The sequence below is a fragment of the Chiloscyllium punctatum genome, chromosome 19, assembly GCF_047496795.1.
Source record: "Chiloscyllium punctatum isolate Juve2018m chromosome 19, sChiPun1.3, whole genome shotgun sequence".
NCBI classification, from domain to species: Eukaryota; Metazoa; Chordata; class Chondrichthyes; order Orectolobiformes; family Hemiscylliidae; genus Chiloscyllium; species Chiloscyllium punctatum.
The window spans coordinates 62,164,252-62,191,041 of record NC_092757.1 but is presented as its reverse complement, the minus strand read 5'-3'; the positions used below and the strand labels follow the sequence as shown (position 1 = coordinate 62,191,041).

The 26,790-nt window shown below is 42.8% G+C and overlaps 1 protein-coding gene across 1 annotated transcript; it reads left to right on the top strand.

Annotated features, from left to right (window-relative positions):
• Nucleotides 1-1,815: 1,815 nt before the first annotated feature.
• On the top strand, nt 1,816-25,762 carry LOC140491198 (C-signal-like). The gene is made up of 6 exons (XM_072589176.1): nt 1,816-1,983; nt 7,900-7,951; nt 11,416-11,603; nt 12,859-13,020; nt 21,142-21,252; nt 24,974-25,762. Exons 1-6 carry the CDS (start codon nt 1,816-1,818, stop codon nt 25,085-25,087), a joined length of 795 nt encoding a protein of 264 aa, XP_072445277.1. The 3' UTR covers nt 25,088-25,762.
• The last annotated feature ends 1,028 nt before the right edge of the window (nt 25,763-26,790 follow it).

Here is a 26,790-nt window from a genome sequence, read left to right as displayed (position 1 = left end):
TCATGCAATAATGAGAGTGGTGTTCAGCTTTGATGGGAGTGGTGTGCGATGACTGTGAACTTGCAGACAGAAGAGTGAAGTGATGTTTAGCTTTTAACTTTGTTTCTTTTTTTCCTACTTTCTTCTTAAGTTTTTGTACCTAGGTTCTTGTACCAAAGATGGCACAGCGTGTGGCGACATTGAAAACCTTTCACTGTACTCCTGTGCTTTTATACTTGGGAACCTGTGAGAATAAAGCTCTAAATCTAAATCTAAGATGGTGGCACTTACCCCTGTCTACTGGTCATTTCTTCTCACCTGGGATACTGTGCTCACTCAGTTGGCTATCTAGGTCCAGTTTGGCATTGTCTGATGCTGTGGCCTCCTTTGGCTGTCCTCACCTCCACCCTATCCACCAGGACCTCATCCCTGTTCCTGAACTAGGGTGCATCTGTCTACTCCATTGTCCATCATTTCTGTCCCCTTCTGGGTACTGTCAGCTCCAAACATATTAATTACCTCACCTCGCCTTTTAGTATTCTGAAGGGATCATTCCCTCAGCTGCTCAAAGTGTGTTGTCCTTTACAGTTGGGAGAATGGGTGACTGCTTTGCAGAAAACCTCTGTTCAGATGTTTCTGGAATGGACTGACTGGAAGTGTGGTGGAGATAGGTTCAGTTGAGGCATTTAAGATTGTTTCTATTTGAATAAAGTGCAAGGACATGAGGAAAAGGCAGGAGAATGGTGTTAAACCATGAAGCGCTTCTGGAGAGCTGGTGCAAGCAGGATGGACTGAATGGTCTCTGAAATATCTTTGTGAATTCCCGACTTTGCCCTTACTCTGGATTTTCTGTCCTCTGCTTCCTGCAGTGTTCCACTGAAATCGGAAGAAGGTACCTCAGTTTGTGATTGGGCAAATACAGCCTTCTAGACTCATGTGCTCTCTTAAACCATAACGGTCGCATCTGTACCCCTGGACTGGGATGACCAGGTTCACATTCCACCTACTCAAGAGGTGTGAAATGACATTACTGAACAGGTTGATTGGGGGGAAAAATAAGTTTGACTTCAACATTGTCAGATGGTACACTCTGTCCCAATGTTTTATATTTTCTCAGCACACCTGCTCCTGGTGTATCTTTTCGTTATTCTGTTGCATTTCATATCCCATCATCATTCCCCTTGGAACAAACAAAAAGCAATGCTGGGGGAATACAGGGCAGCATGCATAGAGAGAGAGAGAGAGAGAGAGAGAGAGAAAGAAAGAAAAAGAGAGAGAGAGAAAACAGAGCCAAGAAACAGTAAACATTTTGCACACAGTGTATATCACTAAATGTAAACTTAATTTATGTGACTGGAAGTTAAATCTCCTTCATGTATGGGTAGTGAAAACAATAGACAGCACTCAGAATAACCAATTCCTCTCCAGTGTATTCCACAGAGGTAATGCCAACAGCGGGGGTTCAATTCCCACATTGGCTAAGGTTACCAGGAAGGACTCTCCTCTCAGTCTTTTGCCTTGCCTGAGATATGGTGACCCTCAGGTAGACCTATAATCTGGTTGATTATGACAACCTTACTTTTTAAAAAATGTATATTTCACTGAGTCAACTGGTACTTTATTTCTGAAACCTGGAGTTCAGAACAAGACAAAAGAATCAAAGAGCTGGGTGGACTGGGGGCGGAGTGTGCTTCGAGAGCTGTGTTGGTTTGGAACTGTTAACACACCAGGACTCGGAGTCTGTGTAGGAGGCAGTGAAGTTAAGGGTTGGACAGTGTCCTCCTCCTTCACTATTTGAAGAGCTGTTGTTGTCCCTCCAGCTGGTTGGAGCTGACCATGGCGATGCTGAAAACTCCGTCTGTTCTCATTTCTGGGGCGAACAAGGGAATCGGGCTTGAACTGGTTAAACAGCTGATCAACTCCCCTGTTCCACCAGCTCAGATCTTAGCAACTTTCTGGCAGTCAAGTCCAACCCAGGTAAAAGCAAAGGACAACTTTTGTCAGTAGAGGCGGAGGGAGAGAAAGGGACCATCCGTATCCATTGAGCTGGGACAGTCATGAGAGGAAGCATTTGTCAGAGAGCTGAGATCAGAAAGGAGGGAGAGATTGGTTATCGGGGGGGGGGGGGGGGGGTGTATGTTTATGTGTATGTGTGTGTGTGTGTGTGTACACACCTAACAGAAGAACATTTGTGTTTGACAAAGATGCATAAATCTCCTAACTGAGAAAGTGAGGTCGAAGAATTATCAGAGGGGAATATCTGAGCATGAAAGAGCTGAAGTGGAAATGTTTTGGTAGAAAGGGTCAGAGAAGGGCAAAGATGTGTCTAAGAGGGCCACATCTGTAACTAGCAGGACCCACACAGTTTCTGCCAACGTGATACCGAGACAGCTATTGGACAGAGGAAGGAAGAGATCAGTCCATGGTAAATTAGGTGGGAGCATTTTACATTTCTGCTAACAGGCCTTGCACCAATGAAGCTAGAAATTCAGTGAAGTATCCACAGAGATTGCCTCACAAGAAGAACTTGGTTCAAGTACTGAAAAAGCTTTGTCAAGAATGGAAATCACTGCTGGCTGTGTCAATTGAATATTACATCCCTTTTTCATAGTTCTTTCTGAACCCCTTCCTGGCTTGTTGTTGCCCATTCTGACCCTAACATGCTGTAATTTTAAGTTACCTGATTTCCTACTGGTTTTCCTCCTGTCTGGTTGGAGAGTCAGCTGCCATTACGGTTGAGAAAATCACAACCGTATGACCTTTGCAGAGCCATTAAGACAGTCAAGGACCAATACCGATCCAAACTAGAGACCCAGACAGACACTCATTGACTATGGCAAGGACTGAATGACATCACAGGTTCTAAAAAGAGATAGCGCAAGATAGCAGATGATGGCACACCCCTCCCAGATCGTCTTAATGTCTTCTATGCTCGCTTTGAGCAGAATTTCGGCGGAGAGGTAACACCTACTCTGACAGGTCCTGACGAACCTATCCCAACAGTCACTGCATCAGAGGTCAGATCAGTTTTCCTTCGTGTGAATCCAAGGAAAGTGATGGGACCAGACGGAGTACCAGGCCGTGCACTCAGACCATGAGCAGATCAACTGGCAGAGGTCTTCTCGGACATCTTCAACCTCTCCGTACAGCAGGCCATTGTCCCTGCCTGTTTCAAAAGAGCCAACATCATCCCTGTGCCTAAGAAGGCTCATGCAGCATGTATCAATGACTACCGCCCAGTGGCCTTAACTTCGGTGGTCATGAAGTGCTTTGAAAGGCTGGTCATGGCATTAATCAACTCCAGCCTCCCCATTACTCTTGACCCACTCCAATTTGCCTATCGGACCAACAGATCCACGTCAGATGCCATATCACTTGCCCTTCACTCCTTCCGAGAACATCTGGACACCAAGAACAGCTATGTAAGAATCCTACCCATTGATTCCAGTTCAGTCTTCAACACTATTATCCCCTCAACTCAGACGGAGCCCCACTCTCTGCAATTGGATCGTCAGTTTCCTGATCCACAGCCCACAAACAGTGAAGACTGGGGACAATATTTCATCCTCACTAACACTCAACACTAGAGCCCCCCAGGAGTGCGTACTCAGCCCCCTACTGTACTCACTGTATACCCATGACTGGGTTGCCAAATCCCAGAATAATACCATTTACAAGTTCGCTGATGACACCACCATAGCTGGTCGAAACTCAGATGGTGACAAAACAAACTACAGACGGGAGGTGGAAGACCTGGAAAAATGGTGCACTGAGAACAACCTAGCTCTCAATGCCAGCAAAACCAAGGAACTCATTATTGACTTTCGGCGGGATGTTACTCATGCCCCCTTACACATTAACAGCACAGAGGTGGGACAAGTGAAGAGTGTCAAGCTCCTGGCAGTGATCATCCACAACAAGCTTTCTTGGTCTCTTCATGTGAACACACTGGTTGCAAAGGCCCAACAATGTTTCTTCTTCATCAGGCAGCTGAGGAAATTTGGCATGATGGTGAATACCCTTGCCAACTTTTAAAGTTGCGCCATTGGCCGCATTCTGCCTGGATGTATCACTACCTGGTATGACAACTGTACCATTCAAGGTCGGAGACGGTTACAGAGAGTGGTGATCTCGGACAAGATAATCAGAAAGGCCAACCCCCCATCGAGAATCCATCTACCAGGGCTGCTGTCAAGGAAAGGCCGCCAGCATTCTCAAAGATCCATCCCACCCTGGCAATTTTTTTCTTCAACCTCTATCATGAGGGAGAAGGTACAGAAGCATGAACACATGCATCAGCCGGTTTCGTAACAGTTTCTACCCTACTGTTGTTAGAATACTGAATGGACTCACAAACTCTTAACATTCGTCTGTACCTATGTTTTTGTTTTTGCCACTGTTTATCTATTATTTACTATCTATGCTACTTAACTTTGTGATCTGCCGGAATTGCTTGCAAGACAAAGCTTTTCACTGTGCCTCAGTATACATGACAATAAATTCAATTCATAATTCATTCATCAGATTGCCCTCCTTCCCCATCCTTTAGACTGGCTGTTGGCTAAACCTTTCTGCTATTTAGAAGTTTCCAAACAATGCTGCTGTTGGCAATTTCTCTAGAATGTATTACAATTAGAAAGCAACCTCTAGCAGCATCATTTTTCATTCCATGTTGTACAACTTCCAGCTCAACACTGTCTCCATGACTTGTCCTACCCGCCTATCTTCCTTTCCACCTATCCACTCCACCCTCCTCTCTGACATTCATCCCCACCCCCATTCACCCATTGTACTCTTTGCTACCTTCTCCCACCCTCCTCCCTGACCTATCACCTCCATCCCCACCCCCATTCACCTATTGTACTCTATGCTACTTTCTCCCCACCCCCACCCCCACCCCCTCTCATTTATCTCACCACCCTGCAGGCTCTCTGCCTCTATTCCTGATGAAGGGCTTTTGCCCGAAATGTCGAATTTCCTGCTCCTGGAATGCTGCCTGAACCAGCACCACTCTAATCTAATACCTTATTCCTGCATTGGTGAAGGTCCTGGGATTTCACTGACAGCAGGATTCACCTCCTGTCAAGTTGTATGTATGAAGATTGGCAGATTAGATTAGATTACTTACAGTGTGGAAACAGGCCCTTTGGCCCAACAAGTCCACACTGAACTGCCAAAACGCAGCCCCTCCCAGACCCATTCCTCTACATTTACCGCTTCAGCTAACACTACAGGCAATTTAGCATGGCCAATTCACCTAACCTGAACATTTTTGGACTGTGGGAGGAAACTGGAGCACCCAGAGGAAATCCACGCAGACACTGGGAGAATGTGCAAACTCCACACAGTCAGTCGCCTGAGGCGGGAATTGAACCTGTGTCTCTGGCTCTGTGAGGCAACAGTGCTAACCACTGTGCTACCATGCTGCCCACGGTGTTTGACATGGATAATGACAATGTCATCCCTCTCCCTAAAGTTCCACGATGATGACAGAGTGGCAGGCTGGGTGCAGGTTTTTCCCTGGGGCTGATCCGCCCCCACTTGCTTCTTTTTTCTTTCGTTTTCTTTTGATTTTCTGTCATGTGGCAGGTTAGTTGGCAGCATTGGTGCAGCAATGAGAATGGACCGTGCTCAGAGTGACTGCAGGCACCTGGCAGATGGAGGAGGATGCGGCTTCTCCTGGCGATTTGAGGCAGCAGTGGCAACAAGGGCATCATCCTGGTGTTTGCAGCTGGCAACCGCAAAGCTCTTGCAGCAACTGGAGACTGTGGCAACAGCAGCAGCAGCAGGCGCTTCAGGATGGCAGCCCTGGCAAGGCGACATCTGCAGCCGAAATGGGACTCAGTGCTGTGGTGGCCTGACAGAGGCTCCTAGTTGCAATAGACCCAAAGCAAGGACTCCTGGCATTGGTGAGGCAGTGGCTGCAGTGGTGGCAGCATGATATACCCAAAGTGAGGACTCTTTGTGTCATCACAACAGCAGCAGAGCCAGGGACTCCTGGTTGTAGTAGGCCCGGAATGGGGACTCCTGCTTATGGGTGAGTCAGCGGCAGCATCAGAGCCGAGGAATCCAGCCGAGGGGTGAGTGTGGATTCAGCAATGGGACTTGGCAGCATTGGCATGGTGGGTTCAGCAGCGAAGAGGTGGTGCCTAAAGAGTGGTGACTCCTACATTGGTGGGCCCGGCACAGGCAGGGATCAAGTAGTAGAGGACTCTCCTTCAGTTACAGGAGGCTAGGTGCCAACATGGACTGTCTTGGAGGACTGTTATACTGAATTTTTTACATCTCTGTTTTTCTAATTTATTCCTATGATCTCTAATACAGGATCTTTTATTTCTTTATTTTTCTGTACTTTTCTCCTAAGAATCTGTACTTAAAAATCTGTCCCTAGGTACCTTTGTACCTATGATGACACTGTAAGTGGCAACTTGTAAACTTTTCACGTGTGTACATATAACAATAAAGCTAATTCAATTCAATTGAATGGGACCACAAAATCCTGACCCACCGCACTCCAACTGTGGAATGGAATCTTTACAGTCCCACAGCCTAGAAACTGACTGAGCTATTATTAGCTGACTCGTAATCTCCTGGCACTCCTCTTTTTTGAATAAGGTACATTAATTGCTAACTTGAAGTCCTTGGGCAAAATTCATTCTCATGAAAAGGAGAACCAAGGCTACTCTATTTACCTGGGTCATTGTCACCTGCTGCAGAGCTGCTTTGTTCCAGTACAGATTACAAACAGAGGCTCCAGATCCGGGGGGGGGGAGGTGATTAGGTGGCAGCGAAAGAAGATCAAACAGAATGGCAATAAATGGGGGAGGGAGGAAAGCATTGTGTTTCTGGAGGGAGCGTGCTCAGTGTCTGTAAACTAAGTATAGGGAGGTCTTATTGTCTGGAACATGGGTAAGGCAACTACAGAATGTAGGAGTGACTGTTGACGTGTAGGCATTTGATGAATTGAAAATCCAAATCCTGCTTCATGTTTTTCTTTTTGGTGTATTAGTTAATTGTATAGTACCATAGTGTTCAAGCTTGCCTTATTTTAGCATAAAAATCCAAACTTTCTTGATGTTTGCAATCAGACCTTCTAGAAATGCTTCACCAATTTTGATTCTTTGACATGTTGATTTTCCTAATTTGTGTACTTAAATTATTTGTTTTCTCCAATGCAAGTGTGGAATCTCACGTATCAAAAGGTACATCGTCCGCATAACTCAAACTCATTCCTGTAAGTAAGCAGTTATCAGCTTCTTGAGATTGGATCAGCTGTTAGTAATGTTCTGAGATTTCTTGCAGGCTGTATTTAGATGGACAAGAATAACTTACAATGATTTAAAAGTCCACTGCTCCGTGCCACCAAAATAGAAGTTGGATGCCAGCTCCTCTTCATTAGATTAGTTTCCCCACAGTATAGAAACAGGCCCTTCAGCCCAACATGTCCACATTGACCCTATGAAGAGTAAACCACCCAGACCCATTCCCCAACTACTTTACATTTACCCCTGATTAATGCACCTAACACTATGGGCAATTTAGCATGGCCAATTCACCTAACTTTTGGATTCTAGGAGGAATATGTAGGGGTAAATGTAGGGGAATGGGTCGCGCTTTGGTGGGTCGGTGTGGACTTGTTGGGCCGAAGGGCCTGTTTCCACACTGTAAGTAATCTAATCTAATCCTGCAGAAAACCCATGCAGACATGTGGAGAACGTGCAAACTCCACACACAGTCACCCGAGGCTGGACTCGAACCTGGGTCACTGGATCTGTCAGACAGACAGCAGAGTTAACCACTGAGCCACCATGCCACCCTAATCATACCTTAATTCCTCTCAGGTTAAACTGATTAATGGTATAAAATTGGGTTGATTGCCCTGATCTGATCAAGTAATACATCTTATTTGGTTCCTAACAGGAGCTGGAGGCTTTAGCAAATGAACATTCTTTTGTCTGGATGATAGAGCTAGGTAAGTGTCATCCTTATAAATAAATACAGAAAATTCTGGAGAAAGTCAGCAGGCCTGGCAGCATAAGTTGAGAGAGAGAGAAACAGAGTTAATGTTTCAAGTTCCGTATGACTATTCTCCACAACTAAAAGGAGCTGAGAAATGGTTGTTTTTATGCTCTGGACAGAGGGGGCAAAGGAGCAAGCAAAATATAGAGGAAACTTGATTACCAGGCATTCGATTAATGGAATTTCTGATTATCTGGACAAGATGGCAAAATCCCAATGGTTGGCTAACCATGTTATCTGGCCTTTGGTTAACTGAACGAAATACTGTCCACCCGTGTCATGGTTATGTATTTTGCCCAAAGTCACAGACAGATGTTGTTAATAGTCATGAGGGAGAAATAGATGTAAAATGGGTGTAAGGTGCGAAGATAAGAAAATGGGTCTGCTCTATCGAGATTAAAATCAGCAAGACACAAACAAACCACAATTCTGTGCATGTGTGTGTGTACGTGCATGTGTGTTGAAGGGTGATGGGTTGGGATATAAGAAAAATGGAGGATACAGAAGTGCCTAAATAGAAAATGTGATATTGTTCCTCTGACTTGCATTGTGCATCATTGGAATACTGTAGCAGGCCCAGAATTGATATGTTTGCATAGGAACATGGTGGTTTACTGAAATAGCAAGCACCTGGAAAGTTTACGTCAGTCCTACTCATAGAGAAGAGGTATTCTTTAAAGCAGTAACTCAGTCCGCATTTGGATTCACCAATGAGATCACATTGAGCAGCGAATACAGTAGACAAGATTGAAAGAAGTACAAGTAAGCTAAATTGCCCGTAGTGTTAGGTAAGGGGTAGATGTAGGGGTATGGGTGGGTTGCGCTTCGGCGGGGCGGTGTGGACTTGTTGGGCCGAAGGGCCTGTTTCCACACTGTAAGTAATCTAATCTAATCTAATCTAATCTAATCTAATCTAATCTAATCTAATCTAATATGCTGCTTCTCCTTGCAGGTATGTTTCAGGCCTTGGACAGTGAGGAGGGAGGAAGTGAATGGGCAAGTGTTACACCTTCTGCAATTGTATGGGAAGGTCCCATGGGGCATTGAGGAAACAATAGGAGTGTTGGAGGAGTGGACCAGGGTGGCACACAAGGAGTGGCCCTGCATAATGATGATAGTGGAGATGGAAGATGTGTTTAGTGGCGATATCTTGCTGGAGATGGCAAAGGGATGATCCTTTGAATTCAGAGACCAGCGGGGTGGAAAATGAGAACAAGGGGGAGCCCATTATTGTGCTGTGTGGGAGGGGAAGGGGTGAGGGTAGAAATGTAGGAGATGGATAGGCCATAGTTTAGAGCTCTGTTGACCATGCCTTTCAACATTTTTACATCTTTAAAGACACAAAATATTAATGTACTTTGAGAAAGATTTATCTGCCTGTACGTAGTAATAAGGAGATTACCTGACTTTGTTTTGCGATGAATGGTCATTAAGATGCCTGTAGGACCTTTTAAATTGTCTCCCCTCCCACCTATTTTTAACTGGGATATTCTATGGATGCTATCTAGTATAAATGGCCATTTTTCAACTTGAACTACAACTGAGGCTGGTCTGTACCTAAAATTTCTAGATGGGGTCAGTGGTTGGCAAGCAGCTGCGGCTATGTTTTTTGCACCGTGACTAATCCAGACCTAATGTGACAGAAGAACCAGTACATCTTGGCTCATTCCCTGCCAATTTGACACAAGTCCAGAGTTAAATTTGGGTCTTTTCTGCACATTCACAACTTGGAGTTGAAACCATCCATGACATCTTGTATGGAAGCTAGAAAATACTTTGGCTGGCTTACCCCATCACGCATTACTATTTAGTTTTCCTGCTTATTCATACTGGGGAACAGTGGTTCACCATGTAAATGATATGAGCACAGGGTGAGAGAGATTTTTCATTTGAATGTTGTCAAATTTTCAAGGAATTTGCCAGCTCACGCAGACTTTCAAAAGAGATCTCGATGAGTTAGTGATGGTAATAAAACTCAGAGTACAGAAAATATTGATCACTGAGATTTCTAGCAACTTGTTTCATTTTTGGGAGCTTGGAAGAGAATTTACCAGATTTTCTACTGGCCTAGTGTTATTTTCTGGCTTCTAGTCAATTGTACTGTTATTTGTTGGGAGCATTTGAATGCTGTTGGGACTAGATTGCATTATGACATTATGGAGCAGGCTTTTGGAACAGATGGTCTTTTCCTCTGTATCACATTTTCAAATGTTCACATGCTTTTAACATACATTCAGAGGAGTTAGTCAAAATCCACAGTGGAACAACTTGTAAACAATTGTTGGAAACATAGGCATGTGGTCCTAGGTGAAATCTTTCCAGGTGTGTCTACCCAACATGGAGATTTCAGGGAAGATGTTCTACAATGGGAAATTATAAAGGAAAATCTTGCCCACATGATGGTTGAGGGAAGTGCAAACTTGGCATGGTGATGACAAGTCTTGAAATACATGCTAGATGGTGGTGCATACCTTGTCTTTTGGACTATTACAGAAATTACAAATAGTGGAGCTTCTCCCCTTCATTCATCTTCCAACATTGAAAATTAGGGGAGAATCTTCGAGAGGATCATATTAAACTGGAAGTGCCAATTGGAGTTTGTCTGAATCAGTGAGAGACTGGGGCAAGTGTCAGATCGAGGCCATGGAAGTAAAGGTCTCTATGACACTTGATCCCCTGCCATTTTAAAATTATTTTCATGTGATTGTGACTAAAACCAGTTATAAACTGATTCTTTTACAAATGGCATAGGGCAAGCATAGGGCAAGAATAGGGCAGCATGGTGGCTCAATGGTTAGCACTGCTACCTCACAGCAGCAAGGAACCAGGTTTGATTCCACTCTCAGGTGACTGTCTGTGTGGAGCTTGCACGTTCTCCTTGTGTCTGTGTGAGTTTCCTTCAGGTGCACAGGTTTCCTCCCACAGTCCAAAGATGTGCAGGTTAGATAGATTAGCTACGCTAAATTACCTCATTCAGCCCAGAGATGTGCAGGCTAGATGGGTTAGCCATGGGAAATGTAGGCTTACAGGGCCTGCAATGGCTCACTTCCATGCTGTTGCTTGTTTGCGTAAATTGAAAATGAAATGTTAGTTTTGAAAAACATAGAATGAATGAGATTAAGGTAGCACTGAGTTTTGGAAAGAAGCCAAGGTGTGAACCTGAGCTCATTGCTTTCAATGTCTATTCTACATTGAGAAACAATTTAACAAGCAAGTTGAATCATTGCTTTTGCTTCTTGCATACCCTCCCAGAAACAATAGCTTTTCAAGTTATTGTGTGCTCAGAACAGTTGAAGGACTCCAAATGGAGGCTGACTAACTCCTTGTAGAGCAACAATATCAGCTCAAACTCTGTTGTTTTGTCTTTTTGCCAACCTAACCCACTTGGGATCTAATTCACTTTATTCTTTTTTTAAGATGTTACAGATTCAGCCAGCATCCGAAGAGCTGTAGAGAGAGTGGAAGCAATTCTTGGCAGTAGTGGACTCAACCTGCTCATCAACAATGCTGGAATAAACTCTTATGCAACTCTCAAAACTGTCACAGCTGAAGACATGATGGTGGTTTACCAAACAAATGTGGTTGGCCCCTTATTGGTGACCCAGGTAAATGAATTCTATAGTCTCAAGTTTATACATTTTGAATGCTATGAATAAGGAGTATTTTTTAAAATTTTTGTCTAACTTTCTCTGGTTTTCTTTACTTGTTCAGCCTTGAACACTCAATCATCCTGGTGATACCATTTAAAGTTTGATGGGAGGTCTTTGAATCTTGGCCAAGTGGTTATATTTCATGTTTTAGCTGAAGTAGCAAGTGTTGGGGGGTTGAATATTTTGACTATGGGGGCATCAGAAACAACCTGGGCTTTAAACATCATTGAAATTGTTACGTAGGCAAAGGGAGCCGTGTTAAAACGAAGATTGGCTGCTTGGGTGAGGAACGAGTGTGTCTATTGTGCTGTACTCCTGTGTAAGTTAGTACTTCCAGGAGAGTGGCTGTGGAATCTGGAAATCAAACAGATAGCTGGAAAAATCAAACCATTCTCCATGCCGAACCCAACATATTCTAACTTACGCAACACTTTTCCTCTCACTTAAAGCTCACGTTTCCTATGTGGCTGCACTGAGAGTATGGGTTTTTTTACAAGGAAACATGATAAAACTTCAGCAGCGCTTTCTCTGGGCAATTAGGTTAGTTCTACCAGTGATCGTAAGGATGAATTTTAAAAATTTCTTTATTTAGCTTAATAGTAATGGCCCTTAATGATTTTATTTTGGGAAGCAAGTATTCAGACATTTCTTGGGAAACCATACAAATGCTGAAAGAGCAAAAGGAATAATGGGTCTGGAAGCAAACAAACACAGAGGTTTGAGCAGGGAGTTTAGAGTTGTGCTAGACAAGGTCAATCAATCCGAACTGGTGAATGAAAGTAGTGCTGAAAATATTCCATGTGATAACTGTGTGCAGGCCTCCATGTTGCGGACTGTTCCTACTTCTGTTAGTATTCCTGTCAGGGATAGCTTTCACTCTGCTAGTACCTGCTTCCATATTAGCCCTGAGGTTCTGACTGGAGCAGTCACATATACTTTCCTCATGTGAAAGGACTGGGACTTGTTTGTTTCATGAGCATTAAGAAAGGATAATTCCCAACTGTCGGGGATCGACTCTGCAGCAGGAGTTTGCCTCAGAGAAATGAGTGGACAAAAGGAGGGAAATGTTATTATTCTCACTTCAGGGCTCACTGTACTTCTGGGCTGCTATTACTCAGGCTAATCAACTCCAGCAAGTTTTATCTCCTTTTTCATTTTCAGTTCCAGTAGTTTTCTCGCTGCTTATTCTGTTCTATATTTTTGTTGTCAGGCTTTTCTACCTCTCTTAAAGAAGGCAGCCCAGACCTTGGATATGGAAAAGATGAGCTGTAACAAGGCAGCAATTGTCAATATCACCTCGCTCCTGGGATCCATTACATTGAGTCAGAAGAATTTCAGAAGTGCTCCAATGTATCCATACCGCCTCAGCAAGGTAGTTAATAGGAACATAAGCCACAGGAACAGACCATTCAGCCTCTCAATGCTGTTTTGCTGGTCAGTTATATCATGGCTGCTGTATATTGTAATTTTTCCTACCCACCCTATGTTCTGTAATTGTTAACACTGTTACCAACAAGTATCAGTTTAGAAATTTGCAATTGACCTAGCCTTAAACTTTCAGGAGAACTGAGAATCAATTTTGCATAACCCATAATGTGAAGTGATTTCTGGCATTGTACTTGAATGGCATGGTCTAATTGTAATGTTATTTCCTCTTGTTCTGAACTCTTTTAAAAACATAAAGATTAGAAGCAGGAGTAGAACTTTCAGCCTTTCAAACCTGCTCCACCACTCAACAAGATCATGGCTGATCATCTACTGCCACTCCATCTTCTTGCATTATCCCTGTATTCCTTTAGTATTCCAAGATGTAATGATCTTTGTTTTAAATTTGTGATGAGGCTGCTCCTTTAACAAGGTTAAGTTGTCCTTGCCTTTGGCTTTTTTTTCAGAGTGATCGTAAAAATTCAATCTTAAAAAGTCTGAGACTGAAGGGTTTTCAGGCCAATTTGATAATAGCTAACAGATATTGCCTCAGACAGGAGGCTTTCAAGTTAAAAATAAACTTGTACAATGAAAGGGGAGTAGCCTGTTCTCCCAGCTTGGCTTTTCTCTGGTTTGGTTTGTTTTTTAGCAATAGAGGGAGAAAAGCTGCTGGACCCAAAGAAGCAGGTCCAGGTTGGTACTTTCGCTCTGACATCTATCCTGTGAGACCCTGTATTTGAGTTTTACTTTTTGTGCGTTGGGGTGTTCATGGGGATAGTTGCAAGTATTTGGAACAACATCATTAAGTTGGGATGATCTGTTGGGTGTTCGGAGATGTTAAGTTATTCGTTATTTTGGTTTCTGTTGTTTGTGTTTCATTCAGTAATCTTGTAAATAAGGCCTGTTTTGTTAAAAATGAAGTGGTTTGACCAGCAGTGTTTCTCCTGGAATACCCACTGTACACCTGCTTAAAACAACTAGCAAAGTTAGGGTCTGTGCTACCTTCTAGAAATGAGTTGAGGGGTCTGGCCTGGTCCATAACAATTCACTCAACTACTGTTGGCAGCGACCAATTATACAATGAGCCAACCCAATTCCATTTATCAGGAAAATGGTTCTTTTCCATTCCCCATTAATTCTTCAGTGCAATTTGAACTTTCCATCCTTGGGTGACCCTATAAACATGAAACCAGTTCTCGTCCATGATGCTCCATGTACTGTTCCTCCTGATGAGTATTCTAGGTCTGCAGGTTTCGTAAGCTAAGCAAATAAGAAAAAAGGCTAATTATAAGGATCGTGATTGCTGAAATATTGGCTTTTCAGAAGGTCGTTGGTTTTGAATTCTATTTTTAACATTTTCAGGAACATTCTGCACAATGAGCATGCTGAAGGAAATATATTCATTGGAGACCATTTGTGGGATACTGGCAACAGTAGGGAAGGTCTGAATGAGGAAAGAGCTCAGACTGACATTGTTGACTTGACACAAGTATTGGGAGAAAGGAAATCTCTAAAATTAGATGTGTCAGTTCAAGTGATTATCGGACAGCTTTTTCTTTTGCAAAAAGAAGTGAGTATACAAAGAGATTGTTGGATGTCCATTCCTCTATGTAATACTCTGTGCAGATTTGATTTTCTTCCCAAATTTTGTTATGTATAATGTTTAATTTTTACTTAGATTAGACTATAAAATTACATCTCACTTGATGAAGGAGAGAATTAACCTCAATTTAGAGAGGGAAGGTTTGATCAGGATAGTCAGCATGGATTTGTCAGGGACAGGTCATGCCTAACAAATTTGATTGTATTTTTCAATGAGTTGACCAAGTGTGCCGATGATGATTGTGCAGTTGATGTAGTTTATGTAGATTTCAGCAAGGCTTTTGACAAAGTCTTACATGGAAAGCTGATAAAGGATGTAAAAGCTCTTGTGACCCAGGGGAACTTGACAAGTTGGATCCAAAGCTGGTTTAGTTGGAGGAGACATAGTGTTGGAAGAAAGCTGTTTGTGTGTGCAGGCCAGTGTCCTGTGGTTTCCACAGGGATCAATGCTGGGTCCCTTTCTTAATTACGATGTTCAGAAATGATGTAGATGAGAATTGTGGAGGGGATAAGTAAATTTGACAAATCTTATCCCTCTTTGTACCAATATCATAGGTTCTAATGTGTACCAAGATCTCTGGTTATTCACACTACACCCCACTCCCAACCCCCACTTCAGAATATTCTGCCAACGCAAAGTAATATCCCTGCTCAAAGAGCTGGTAGGCAACATACCATCCTGGAATTACACCTTTAGCTGCAGCAACACCTATTGATTCTCCAAATTACCGAATCCCTGAACAACATTGCTTTTCTGACTTTCCTCTTCACTCTCCTGGTATAGCTGAGCACTGATAGAACCATCTGGACTCTCTAGAGGAACCATCATGTTCGTTTGTATTCAGAAAGGAACACCTGACAGCACAAGAAGACCCCATGTGTATTTTGCTCTGTCTTCCTTGGCGTCGTTATCCATCCAGTAGATGCCTATTCCCTCGCTGACTGCACATTCTTAAACTTACACAGTGACCACCTCCAGGTGGGAAGGTGATGAGTAGTGGAACTAAAGAGGTCCAGCCATGGCCAGGTGAAAATTTGCTCTTCATAGCACCTCCTTCACCCTGAGACTGCTTTCACTGCTTGACAGGAGATTATCATCTTTGAAAACATTTGCACTTTGTAGCAAGACCCTCGCCTTTAGTTGCACATCCCTCTTGTCAGCTTTTTCCACTGTATGGAAGCAGCTCATTCCTGAGGGCCAAGATAAGATATAGCAGGATCAGCAACACCAGCTGATACCTCCACACTCACTTGACTGTCCTAAGCACAGTCAAGGACAGTCACAGAGATCCAGTTGGAAATAGGCAAGACTCCCCAAAATAGGATCCGTTGTTAGTGGAACAGCTCTCCTGATATGCCTCAGGAGGTTCAGGGTTTTTCACAACAATTCTGCTGACATCGACATAAGAGGCTGACCAGAAGCTAGCAGTGTAATTTTTCCCTGAGTTTTACGATTTCTCTCTGTGAAGCGTAATGCTTTCACTTGCACTATTGTACCATACTTGCCTCATTCTCTATAGTGCTATAGTGCCCTGCTTATCCTATTCTCCCACTCACTGAGGGAGGAAAAATCAATAGGTGAAATCATCACCAGTTATCCCACGGTCATGAGGGAGGCAGCCCTATGGTCATCCAGGAATATGGTAACTTTACATTTCCTCTCAACATTTTCAAAATACTTAATCCAGTATGTGAAGTGATGGTATTTTAATATTCTCTTCGGAACTGGGGAGGAGACAGAGTCAATACATTTCAAAATTCATTTAATCACCATCTTGAAGTCTGAATTAAATATGTTGGAAATTAATTGTTTTAACTTTGAATTAGAGGTTATATGTATGCATAATTAATGAAGTGAATAAATACATCCTTTTTTCTAACTGTAACAATTTTTATGCTTTCTAGTCATGTCCAGAGATGTTCACAGTTTCTTTTGGGGGGGTTGGGGTGGTGAGAGAGAATGAGAATGCCCTCTGGGTTACTTGGGTCAAGTTGGTGGTTTTTCTGAGCTATCATTCCAGCAGCTGGAGAGGCAAAAAGCAGTTCCAATTAAACTGAGAGTGAGTTGGGTGTTGGGAGTTTGGTCTCTCCATTTGAGCTCTCCACACTTAGGGTGGAAGGACGAGGAGTTGAATGTGTGAAGACTGAATGGGGAAAGAGAGCATATTGGGTGAATGTGGAGTCCTGAAGGCGTGACAGAGAAGAGAGGGTATAAATGATTGAGTGAATGTGAAGGGAATGAGGGGATGAGTGAGTGATTGAAGTATAGTGGAGATTGGAGGTCAGTTTTTGATTCCATCTTTAATTTCTCTTGGAAGTGTGGTGAATTAGTATTGGACCACTTTGCAAAATAGATGATGAAGTAAAGCCTGAGTCCTTTGCTTCCCTTTGCATGTATATAATCCAGCAAGGTGATGTTCAGTTGTTAGTATGACTTCATTCTGCATTGTATACGCTAAATGCACTGAATGCCGAAATCACTTTTGGTAATTTTATGCAATTGCATCTTTACAGTCATGGAAGACAAGCAAAGGGAAAACCACTTGAAGATTAATAATTCCAACTACACGAAACACCCTGGATGAATTTGCATTTTATTACAGATTGTAAAATTCACAAAAAAAACCTTCATTTTTCTTAAGTCATTCTCATTCCTGCAAAAGGCTTTCTAGCTCTTGGTGAGCAGGGAAATGTTGGTGTGTCTCGAAGAAATATGGATAAAAGCCACATGGAAGTTCTCACAATTCCTCCCTTTTATTGCAGGAACAATGGCACCAGTGGAGATAAAGGCATTAAATGCCGGGGACAGGATGTGATTTAGTGCGTCAATAACTAACAAACTATCATGATGAATTTAAAGCATTTACATAGTTGATTTTGAGAGTCCAGTGATAAGTGCCTTTGCAAGTTTTCTTTGATCTTCAACTTAGATGCTCGGAAAATCAAATAGATTCATGGAATCTCAAGGGCTCTTAGGGACAGGCAATAAGTGCTGGCCAGCCAACAATATCCATGTCCCAAGAGTGAATAAGAAAAAAGTCATAGAATGGGAATAGCACAGTGGAAGCTGTTCAGTCTGCATTGCTCCGAATTGAACACGATATCTCAGATGAGGCTGAATCAGTGTTTGAGAAGGGTTCACTGTAACTTACTTGCTTTTCTACTCTATTTACAAGACACAGGGTCCCAAACACCCTGTGAGCCACTTTCTCATTCGACCCTGCCCGATTTATACACAAACATCTCCAGCTGCCTCTGCTTCTACACCTACATTTGAATTATATCCCTAATTTTGTATTGCCATTCCTTTGTTCTTCCTACCAAAACGTATCACATCAACTCATCTGAATTGAATCTTCATCTGCTATTTGTCTGCATGCTCTGCCTGCTTCTTCCTTGAAGACTGTCACTATCTTTTTTACCTGGTGTTATCTGCAGAATTCAAAATTGTGCACAGTACACCAAGACCCGGCCATTAATACAAATCAAGAAAAAGCAAGATACTAATATGACTCACTAAATAACTGTTGACAACAATTCTGTTTTCTGTTACTCAGCCAACTTCCTATAATGCTGCCACTGACCCTTCCAATAGCTTCAGCTTTACTGACAAGCCAGTTATATAACACTTCATCAAGCTCCTTTTCGAAGTCCATGCACATGAAATGCATTGTCTCCTCATCCTGTTATATCACCAAAAGTCCTCAACATGGTTAAACATGATATTTCGGCACAAATCTATACTAGCTCCCCTTGATCAACATTTGTCCAAGTGACTCTTAATTTTGTCCCTGATTATAATCTCTGAAGGATTTGCAGCACCATTGTTAAACTGACTGGCCTCTAATGTTAGGGCTTATCCTTACACCCATTTTGAAAAGGGGTGTTAAGGTCTGCAATTTTCCAGTCCTCTGTACCATCCTTGTATCAAAGAGGACCTCAAATTATGGTCAGCTGCTTTGATATTTCCATCCTTATTTCCCATTGGTGCTGGTGAATGATCAACTTTAAAGTACGGCAAGATCTGACAGGTCTCTCCAGCATTCTGCATATGTTTTTAATACTTTCTCCTAATCAATATTTAGGTCAATATATCAACAATTTGCTCTTTTACTAAGACCTTGCATCTATTGTTATCAAGGAAAGAGGTGATAGCAAAGTAATCATTTATTACCCTGTGCCATATCCATAATTCCCCTAATTGGTCCCTAATTGATCATACTCTTCCTCTCACAACGTTTTCATTACTTCTCTGTCTAAAGAGGACTTTTGGATTCCCTTTGAGATTAGCTGCCATTTTCTTCTCACTTTTCTGCTGTTATTTCCTTTTCTCATCCCTCAGAACTTGCTGTCTTCATCCGAGTTCTCACTTCCAATGTCCACCTGTGACATTTGTCACACCCTTTTCATTGTACTGCCTATTCCTCACGTCTAGAGGAACTCTGGTTTTGTTTGTCTTACCAACTCCCCCTTATGGGAATACACTTTGACAGTACAGAAACTGTTTTATCTTCAAAGGCAGCCGATTGGTCAGTTACAGTTTTGCCTGCCAATCTTTGATTCCAATTTACCTGAGCCAGATCTGTCCCCATCCCACTGAAATTTTTACACTGGATTACTCCTTGTTTTTTTTCCACAATCAGCCTAAAACTATTTCCGCTGGTTGGGGGTTCTAGGACTAAGGGGCATATTCTAAAAATTAGGGCCAGACCATTCAGGAGAGATGTTCAGAAGCACATCTGTACACAAAGGCTGGTAGATATTTAGAATTCCCTTCCACAAATGGCAGTGACTGCTGGTTTGGTTGTTGATTTTAATACCTTTACTTCACAAAAATTCATCTCGTTCAGATAAGGGAAGTAGGCCAAAAACAGGCATATGGAATTAGGCCAGAGATCAGCCATGATTTCATTGAAAGGTGGAACAAGCTCAAGATAATGACTGATCTATTCCTGTTTGTTCCCGTGTTCCTATCACTGTTCCCTAAATGTTCCTCCAGTAATATGTGATTCATTTATCCCACTTCATTCCCCTGAAACCAAACACTACAACACTTTACAGAAAAGCAGAAATTGCTGGTAAAATCTCAATAGGCCTGCCAGCATTTGGAGAGACACCAAAAACTGCCTTCAGTTCTGAGGAAGGGTCATTGGACCTGAAATATTAACTCTGGTTTCTCTCCACAGATGCTGCCAGAACTATTGTGATTTTCAGCAATTTCTGTTTTTATTTCAGATTTCCAGCATCCGCAATTCTTTTTCTTTCAATCAACACTTTCTTCTTCATTCAACTGGGAACATGCTGATCAGGAAAATGCCTTTGTACACACAACAGAAACTCTTGAGCCTCTCTGGCTTTTACACTATTACTATCTCAGTCTATAGTCAAATATTTAGTTCCCACATTATAAATACTTGATAGTTTTTGCATTTCTGTGTTTTTTTGCAAGTTTGTTCCATTATAACCTTTCCTTCAGATGGTGACCTATAGAGAACAGTTAATTGCAATAACTCCTCCATTTCTCAATTCAAATCTAATAATATTGTCTTTGACTCTTTTCGGTGTCTATGTCTGTCTCTGTGTCAGTCTGTCTCTTCTTTTCTTTCTCTCTCTCTCCCTTTGTGTCTCTGTATGTATGTATCTTTCTTTCTCTCTCTCTCTGTCTCTGTCTGAGTGTGTATCTTTCTATTTTTCTGTCTGTCTCTACCACTCTGTGTCTCTCTCTTTCTCTATCTTTCTTTCTTTCTGTGTGTCTCTGTCTTTCAGAATGATCCATTCCACTACTCCCGATATGGATATCTGGATCAAGTACCTGGATGTAAGATTATAGTTAATAAAACCTAAGAAACTCAGCAGATCTGGCAGTATCTGTGGAAAGACAGTCTAAAATTATGTTACTTAATTGGCCTTAAGAAAGAACAATCTGTTTAATGATGTTGCCTGAGAGATAAATATTGTTGAAGGCAGCAGGGAGATCTCTGAAGCTACAATGCCCAGCTGTGCTCCATATCTTCAGTACTGCACTGAAATATAAAGATTTTTCCCAATCAACCGTAGAAGTGCCCTATAATTTCAATATGTAAGTAAATGTTCCAACTGCTCTCTTCCCCACTTTTCAGGAATTCTGCACTACCCTACAGTGTGGGCCATCATATCCCTGGTCAATCACAGCAGCACTTTGCCAGTAAAGAACTGATGCATGCTCTGCTAAGCCTTCCACTTCATTGAACTTCTGCCAATTAAATGAGTCTCCCGGAATCTCGGACCCATTTGTGTTGTAGCAAAGAGAAGACACTTATAATATCTTTGTTTGAAGGAATATCTGTTTGTTTTTGTGTGGTGTACCTCATACCAGCTCCTGCTGCTATGTGCTTACTGTTCACACTCTCTTAATATTCAATAGCTGAATCTATCATGAAACATGGACCTTTAATAAACAAATATCTTTCATTCATTTTACTTTTAGGTTGCATTAAACATGGCAAGTATGTGCCTTTCAGAGGATCTGAAGGAACATCAGATTCTTTCTGTTGCTGTCCATCCTGGCTGGGTTCAAACAGACATGGGAGGCGAGGAAGTAAGTAAAGTGGGTTAGTCCAATATCCTCCCTCCTCTTAATGTGTGCAAATGCTGGTTGCTAGTTGTAATTCGTCTGAGGCCAAATGATACAAGCATCTGTATAAGTGGAAAAGAACTGAAGGTTTCCATTTCAGAAGTATGTTTCCAGATCTTGGGCATTTCATTTACAGCCAAGTAAGTAAGAAAATTGAAACAGAAAATTTCAGACACTGTAGCCTTGTCCACCATTGAACAAGCCGATGTCTATAAGATCTGTACCTTCTCTTTATTTAGGCTATCTTGGTTTTGTAATTCTTAAGCCCTCACTCATGGAAGTCTATCAATTTTAGTTTTGAAATCCAACAGCTAACTCATTGCATTCCAACGACTTCAATTTTGAGCCTGAAATGTTGTCCTCATTGGTGTGGAGGTGGAAGGCAATCAGGTCAACGATCCTGACAGGTCAGCAGAAAGACTGAAGTTTTGATTTTTTTTTCCTTTTTTTTCTATGCTGTGTGATCAAACTCCAGTTTGTATATTTTTTTCTTTTTGTTTTGTTTTTTTTTTGTTTTTTTTCTTAACCCCCACACTACCGCCTAACTGCAGTAGTGCTTATGTTTCCCCAGCACCCATGGTGTGTGTGTGTGTGTGTGTGTGTGTGTGTGTGTGTGTGTGTGTGTGTGTGTGTAGGTGTGAAACACAGTGAAAGACACAGTGTGCATGAATCTTTATTCAATTTCCACCACCAGGAAGATAGGAAAACACCCGAGTGGCCAGTGACAAGTACTGCCCTTCACATCAAAGGGCAATGCTGTGTGATCAAAACAGTGAAGGGGAGGGTAGGGATTAAATCAAAATAGAGTTGGAGGGAGAAATAATGCACTCCACTCCCTGCGGCACCCACCTCTCCCTGAACGACTCCAGGGTGTTGGTGGACACCGCGTGCTCCTTCTCCAAGGACACCCGGGCTCTAACGTAACCCCGGAAGAGGGGCAGGCAGTCGGCCCTAACGACCCCCTTCACGGCCCGCTGCCTGGACCTGTTGATGGCCAGTTTGGCCAGGCCCAGGAGCAGACCCACGAGGAGGTCTTCGGACCTGCCCTCCCTCCTCCGTACCGGGTGCCCAAAGATCAGGAGCGTGGGACTGAAGTGCAGCCAGAAACAGAGGAGAAGGTTTTTAAGAAAATCAAAAAGGGAGTGCAAACGCCCACACCCAATATATACATGGTCCACGGACTCCACAGTGCCACAGAACAAGCAGTTGGGCTGGGAGAGACTGGAGTTTTAATGCTGTCAGGGTGAGCATTCACATTGGTTAAGCTGCTGAAAGCTGAGGGCCAGTAATGGAAATTGTTCACATCCTGCTCGAGTCTGTAAAGGCTGAGCTTTTGTGGTTAGATTGACTAGCTTTGAGGTTGAGAGTAAGTGAAATAGAGGTCTTCAAAAATGTTTTGGATAACATAGAGATGCTATTCGTGAAAGGATCTAGAACCAGAGGAGGTGGCCTTAAAATGACTGGCAAATAAAGCGAAAGCAGCTTGAATGGAGACTTTCTAATTCAGCAAGTGGTTATGATCTAGGATGGAGAAAGTGAGGACTGCAGATGCTGGAGATCAAAGCTGAAAATGTGTTGCTGGAAAAGCGCAGCAGGTCAGGCAGCATCCAAGGAACAGGAGAATCGACATTTCGGGCATAAGCCCTTCTTCAGGAAACTTCCTGAAGAAGGGCTTATACCTGAAACGTCGATTCTCCTGTTCCTTGGATGCTGCCTGACCTGCTGCGCTTTTCCAGCAACACATTTTCAGCTATGATCTAGGATGCCCGTCAAAGAGGATGATATTGTACAGGAAAGGTGAAAGGGGAACAACTGGGGTCAGCAGCATTGGAAAGGTTTATCACATAGGCCATAGGCAGTATATTCCCTGGCCATTGTATGGCATTGAACCCACCTGGAGCTGGTGTCTCCTTGGCCCAGCCACTACTGGACTACTATTTGGCAGCTACACAGTTGTGTACAGAAACATCCAAACGTTAGGAATCCTCATTCAGGAGGCCAAAGGGGTCAACAGTACTCAATTCCTTGTGTATGTGTTATCCCCTCTGCTTGCTTGTAGCTTAGAGATAGGCTCGGAGAAAGTGAGGACTGCAGATGCTGGAGCTCAGAGTCGAGAGTGTGGTGCTGGAAAGACACAGCAGGTCAGGCAGCATCCGAGGAGGAGGAGAGTTGACGTTTTGAGCATAAGCTCTTCATCAGGGATGTGTGTGTTGGGGTGGGGGCGCGTGTGGGCCTGAGGGTATTGCAAGATAAATGGGAGGGGATGGGGCTGGGGGCAAGGTGGCTGGGAATGCAATAGGTGGATGAGGTGGGGGATGCTGGTGATAGGATGGAGAGGAGTGTGGCGTGGATTGGTGGGAAGGAAGATGGACAGGTAGGGCAGTTCAAGAGGGCGGTGCTGAGTTGGAGGGTTGGATTTGGGATAGGGTGGGGGAGCAGAGATAAGGAAACTGGTGAAATCAACATTGATTCCATGTGGTTGGAGGGTCCCAAGACGGAAGATGAGGTGTTCTTCCTCCAGACGTCAGGTGGCTAGGATTTGGCAGTGGACAAGGCCCGGGGCATGCATGTCCTTGGCGGAGTGGGAGGGAGAGTGAAAGTGGTCAACCACAGGGGTTGTTTTGCGCGTGTGTCCCATGTTCCACAAGTTGGCGTCCGTTTCAGAGGACATCTCTGGGACACACTCACTAACGACCCCACCGCCCTGTGGCTGATCATTTCAACTTCACTTCCCACTCCGCCAAGGACACAAATGTCCTGGGCCTCCTCCACCACCAAATCCTAGCTACCTGCTGACTGAAGGAAGAACACCACCTTATACTTTGGGACCCTCCAACCACATGGATCAATGTTGATTTCATCAGTTTCCTCATTTCCCCTCCCCCCACCTTATCCCAGATCCAACTCTCCAACCTGGCAATGCACTCTTGGATTGTCCTACTTGTCCATCTTCCTTCCCACCTATCCGCTCCACCCTCCACTCTGACCTATCACCATCACTTCCCACCTCCCCTCACCTATGCACCCTCACCCTAGTCACCTGAATTGCTTGGAGGACACTTAAGATTAAATCACATTCCACCCTCAGGTGACTCTCTGTGTGGAGTTTGCATGTTCTCCCCATGTCTGTGTGGGTTTCCTCTGGGTGCTCTGGCTTCGTCCCACAGTCCAAAGGATGTGCAAATTAGCAGGATTGGCCATGCTAAATTGCCCATAGGAATACAGGGATGGGTCTCAAATGCTCTTTGGAGGGTGGGTGTGGACTCAATGGCCCAAATAGCCTGCTTCCACACTATATAAGGTTTCTATCATTGCTGTGGGTCTGGAGTCACATGTAGGCCAGACCAGGTAAGGATGACAGTTTCTTTCCCTAAAGGAAATTTGTGAACCAGGTGGGATTTTTCCAACAATGGATTCATGGTCATCATTAGACTCTTAATTCCAGACCATGGTGGGATTTCAATCCAAGTTGCCAGAACATTATCGGGGTCTCTGGATTACCAGTCAAGTGATAATACCACTAGGTCATCACCTTCCCCCAGTTCTTACAGACATTCTCTTGGCATTTATCAGCTGCTGCCAGCTACTTCTGTGCTATGCCAACCAGTTGGATGTATTTCTGTCCAGGTTAAATACCTGATGAATCCCATTCTGGTTGAATCCAATTACTTTCCTTGTTTTTCAGGCACCCATGTCAGTTACTGACAGTGTCAGCAACTTAATGAAGCTGTTTGCCAGCCTGTCGGAATGTGATACTGGAAAATTCCTGGATTTGGAGGGAAGGGAACTTCCTTGGTAATGGCTCATTGCCTTTGACCACCTGTGAGGATGGCAGCATCAGAACCAAGGCCAATGCCTCTTCACTTATAGACCCTGGACCACACTACACATTTGATTCCTTTCCAACATTGGTTAGACTCCAGTAAGGATGAGATCCTTGAATGATTAACACAACATGGGAACCAGTTTCCCTTTGTCTTGACTTGATTGTAATCTAATATTCAGAGAAGTTTTTGCTTGTTATGATAACAATTGGAGACTAAATAAAACTAAAGGATCAGAGATCTTAAAAACAAAGATTTCTGGTCATTGTTTGCAAATTATTTCAATGTTACTTGTTCATTTTCTAACAGTATATGTATATCTGTGTGGAGTATTTTCTACTGTCTTCATTAACATTTTTGGCACTCAACACACAATTACATTGAATATAAACTTTCCGATATTTACAACGCCCCTCACTTTGCTGTCTTCCTTCATTTTTAGGTATTGCTTTTTGTACTACAGTAATATTTGTGCACATGTTTTCTTCAATTGATGAACAGTGCCACTTTGGCAGTAGAGTGTGTAACAGTCTTCTGTTGCTTCAGTGACTTTTGCTCTTTTAAATGAGATACTAAACTGAGGCACAAAATGAGGTGAAGTGAAATTGGTAGCCCAATCTTTTTGATTTAACTTCTCTATTCAATCAGACACATGGAACTCTGTATAAAGATATATTTTTGCCACAAACTCATTTGAAAATAACATCTCTCAATAAAAGTCTACTTTTGTTTATTCATTATTGTTAAATACTAATAATGATGTAAGCTACTGCTCTGACACCAGAAGAGCAGAAAGAAACATGTTCGAGATCCAAAGAAGAACAGAAGAGAAAAGAGCTGTATTCAGCATTGTGTACATCATTGTATAAAGAAAGACTTTGTATAGGCTTGTTTGAGAATTACTCAAAGTTAAGGGACTCGGGGAAGTAACAGTCCAGCCTCTAAGATTATAGTATAGAAATCCAAAAATAATCATCATCATCACAGAGGACTGCTGTCTCATTACAGAGAGTGACTGGTCATGGTTTAACTTCAGGGTCACTCTGTCTCTGGCAAGGCCTGATGTTGAGAAGGCAGGACTTTTATACTGATCTCAGCTGGTGTGGGAATTGAATGCATGCTGTTGGTGGTATTCAGCATTGCAAACCAGATATCCAGCCAACTGAAGTAATCCACTCCCCACTCTGGAGTGTTTGGAGTCAATGAAGGGACAACCATGAAGTTATGCGAGAAGTACAATCCATTAGTAAAACTGCACCAATCCAGGGCACAGTCACTGAAGAATTCTCTCACAGCACAAATGGTAATAAAAGTTATAAATCAGTGGGTCTGGGCAACCAGGCAACCACTCAATCTTAATGCTCTACTATTGTAAAACTGCTGTTCATGAGATAATTACGTCAGACAACTATAGATTTTTTCTTTAGATCTATAATTAAATCTATACCGTTATAAATTAATTCAAAATTACAAAATTCTCAGAATAATTGATTCTGTTAATAATATTAAATATTTCACAGAATTTTCTTCATAGAATTTACATCCCTTTCTGGTTCTGCTCTGTTTACAAGACAACTGAAGCTCCTATTTATAAATATTCCTTGTATTTGTGATGTACCCTATATGATTGCTCCTTACACACCCCATGTGAAAGTGCCCATGTGTTTGTATCTGTATT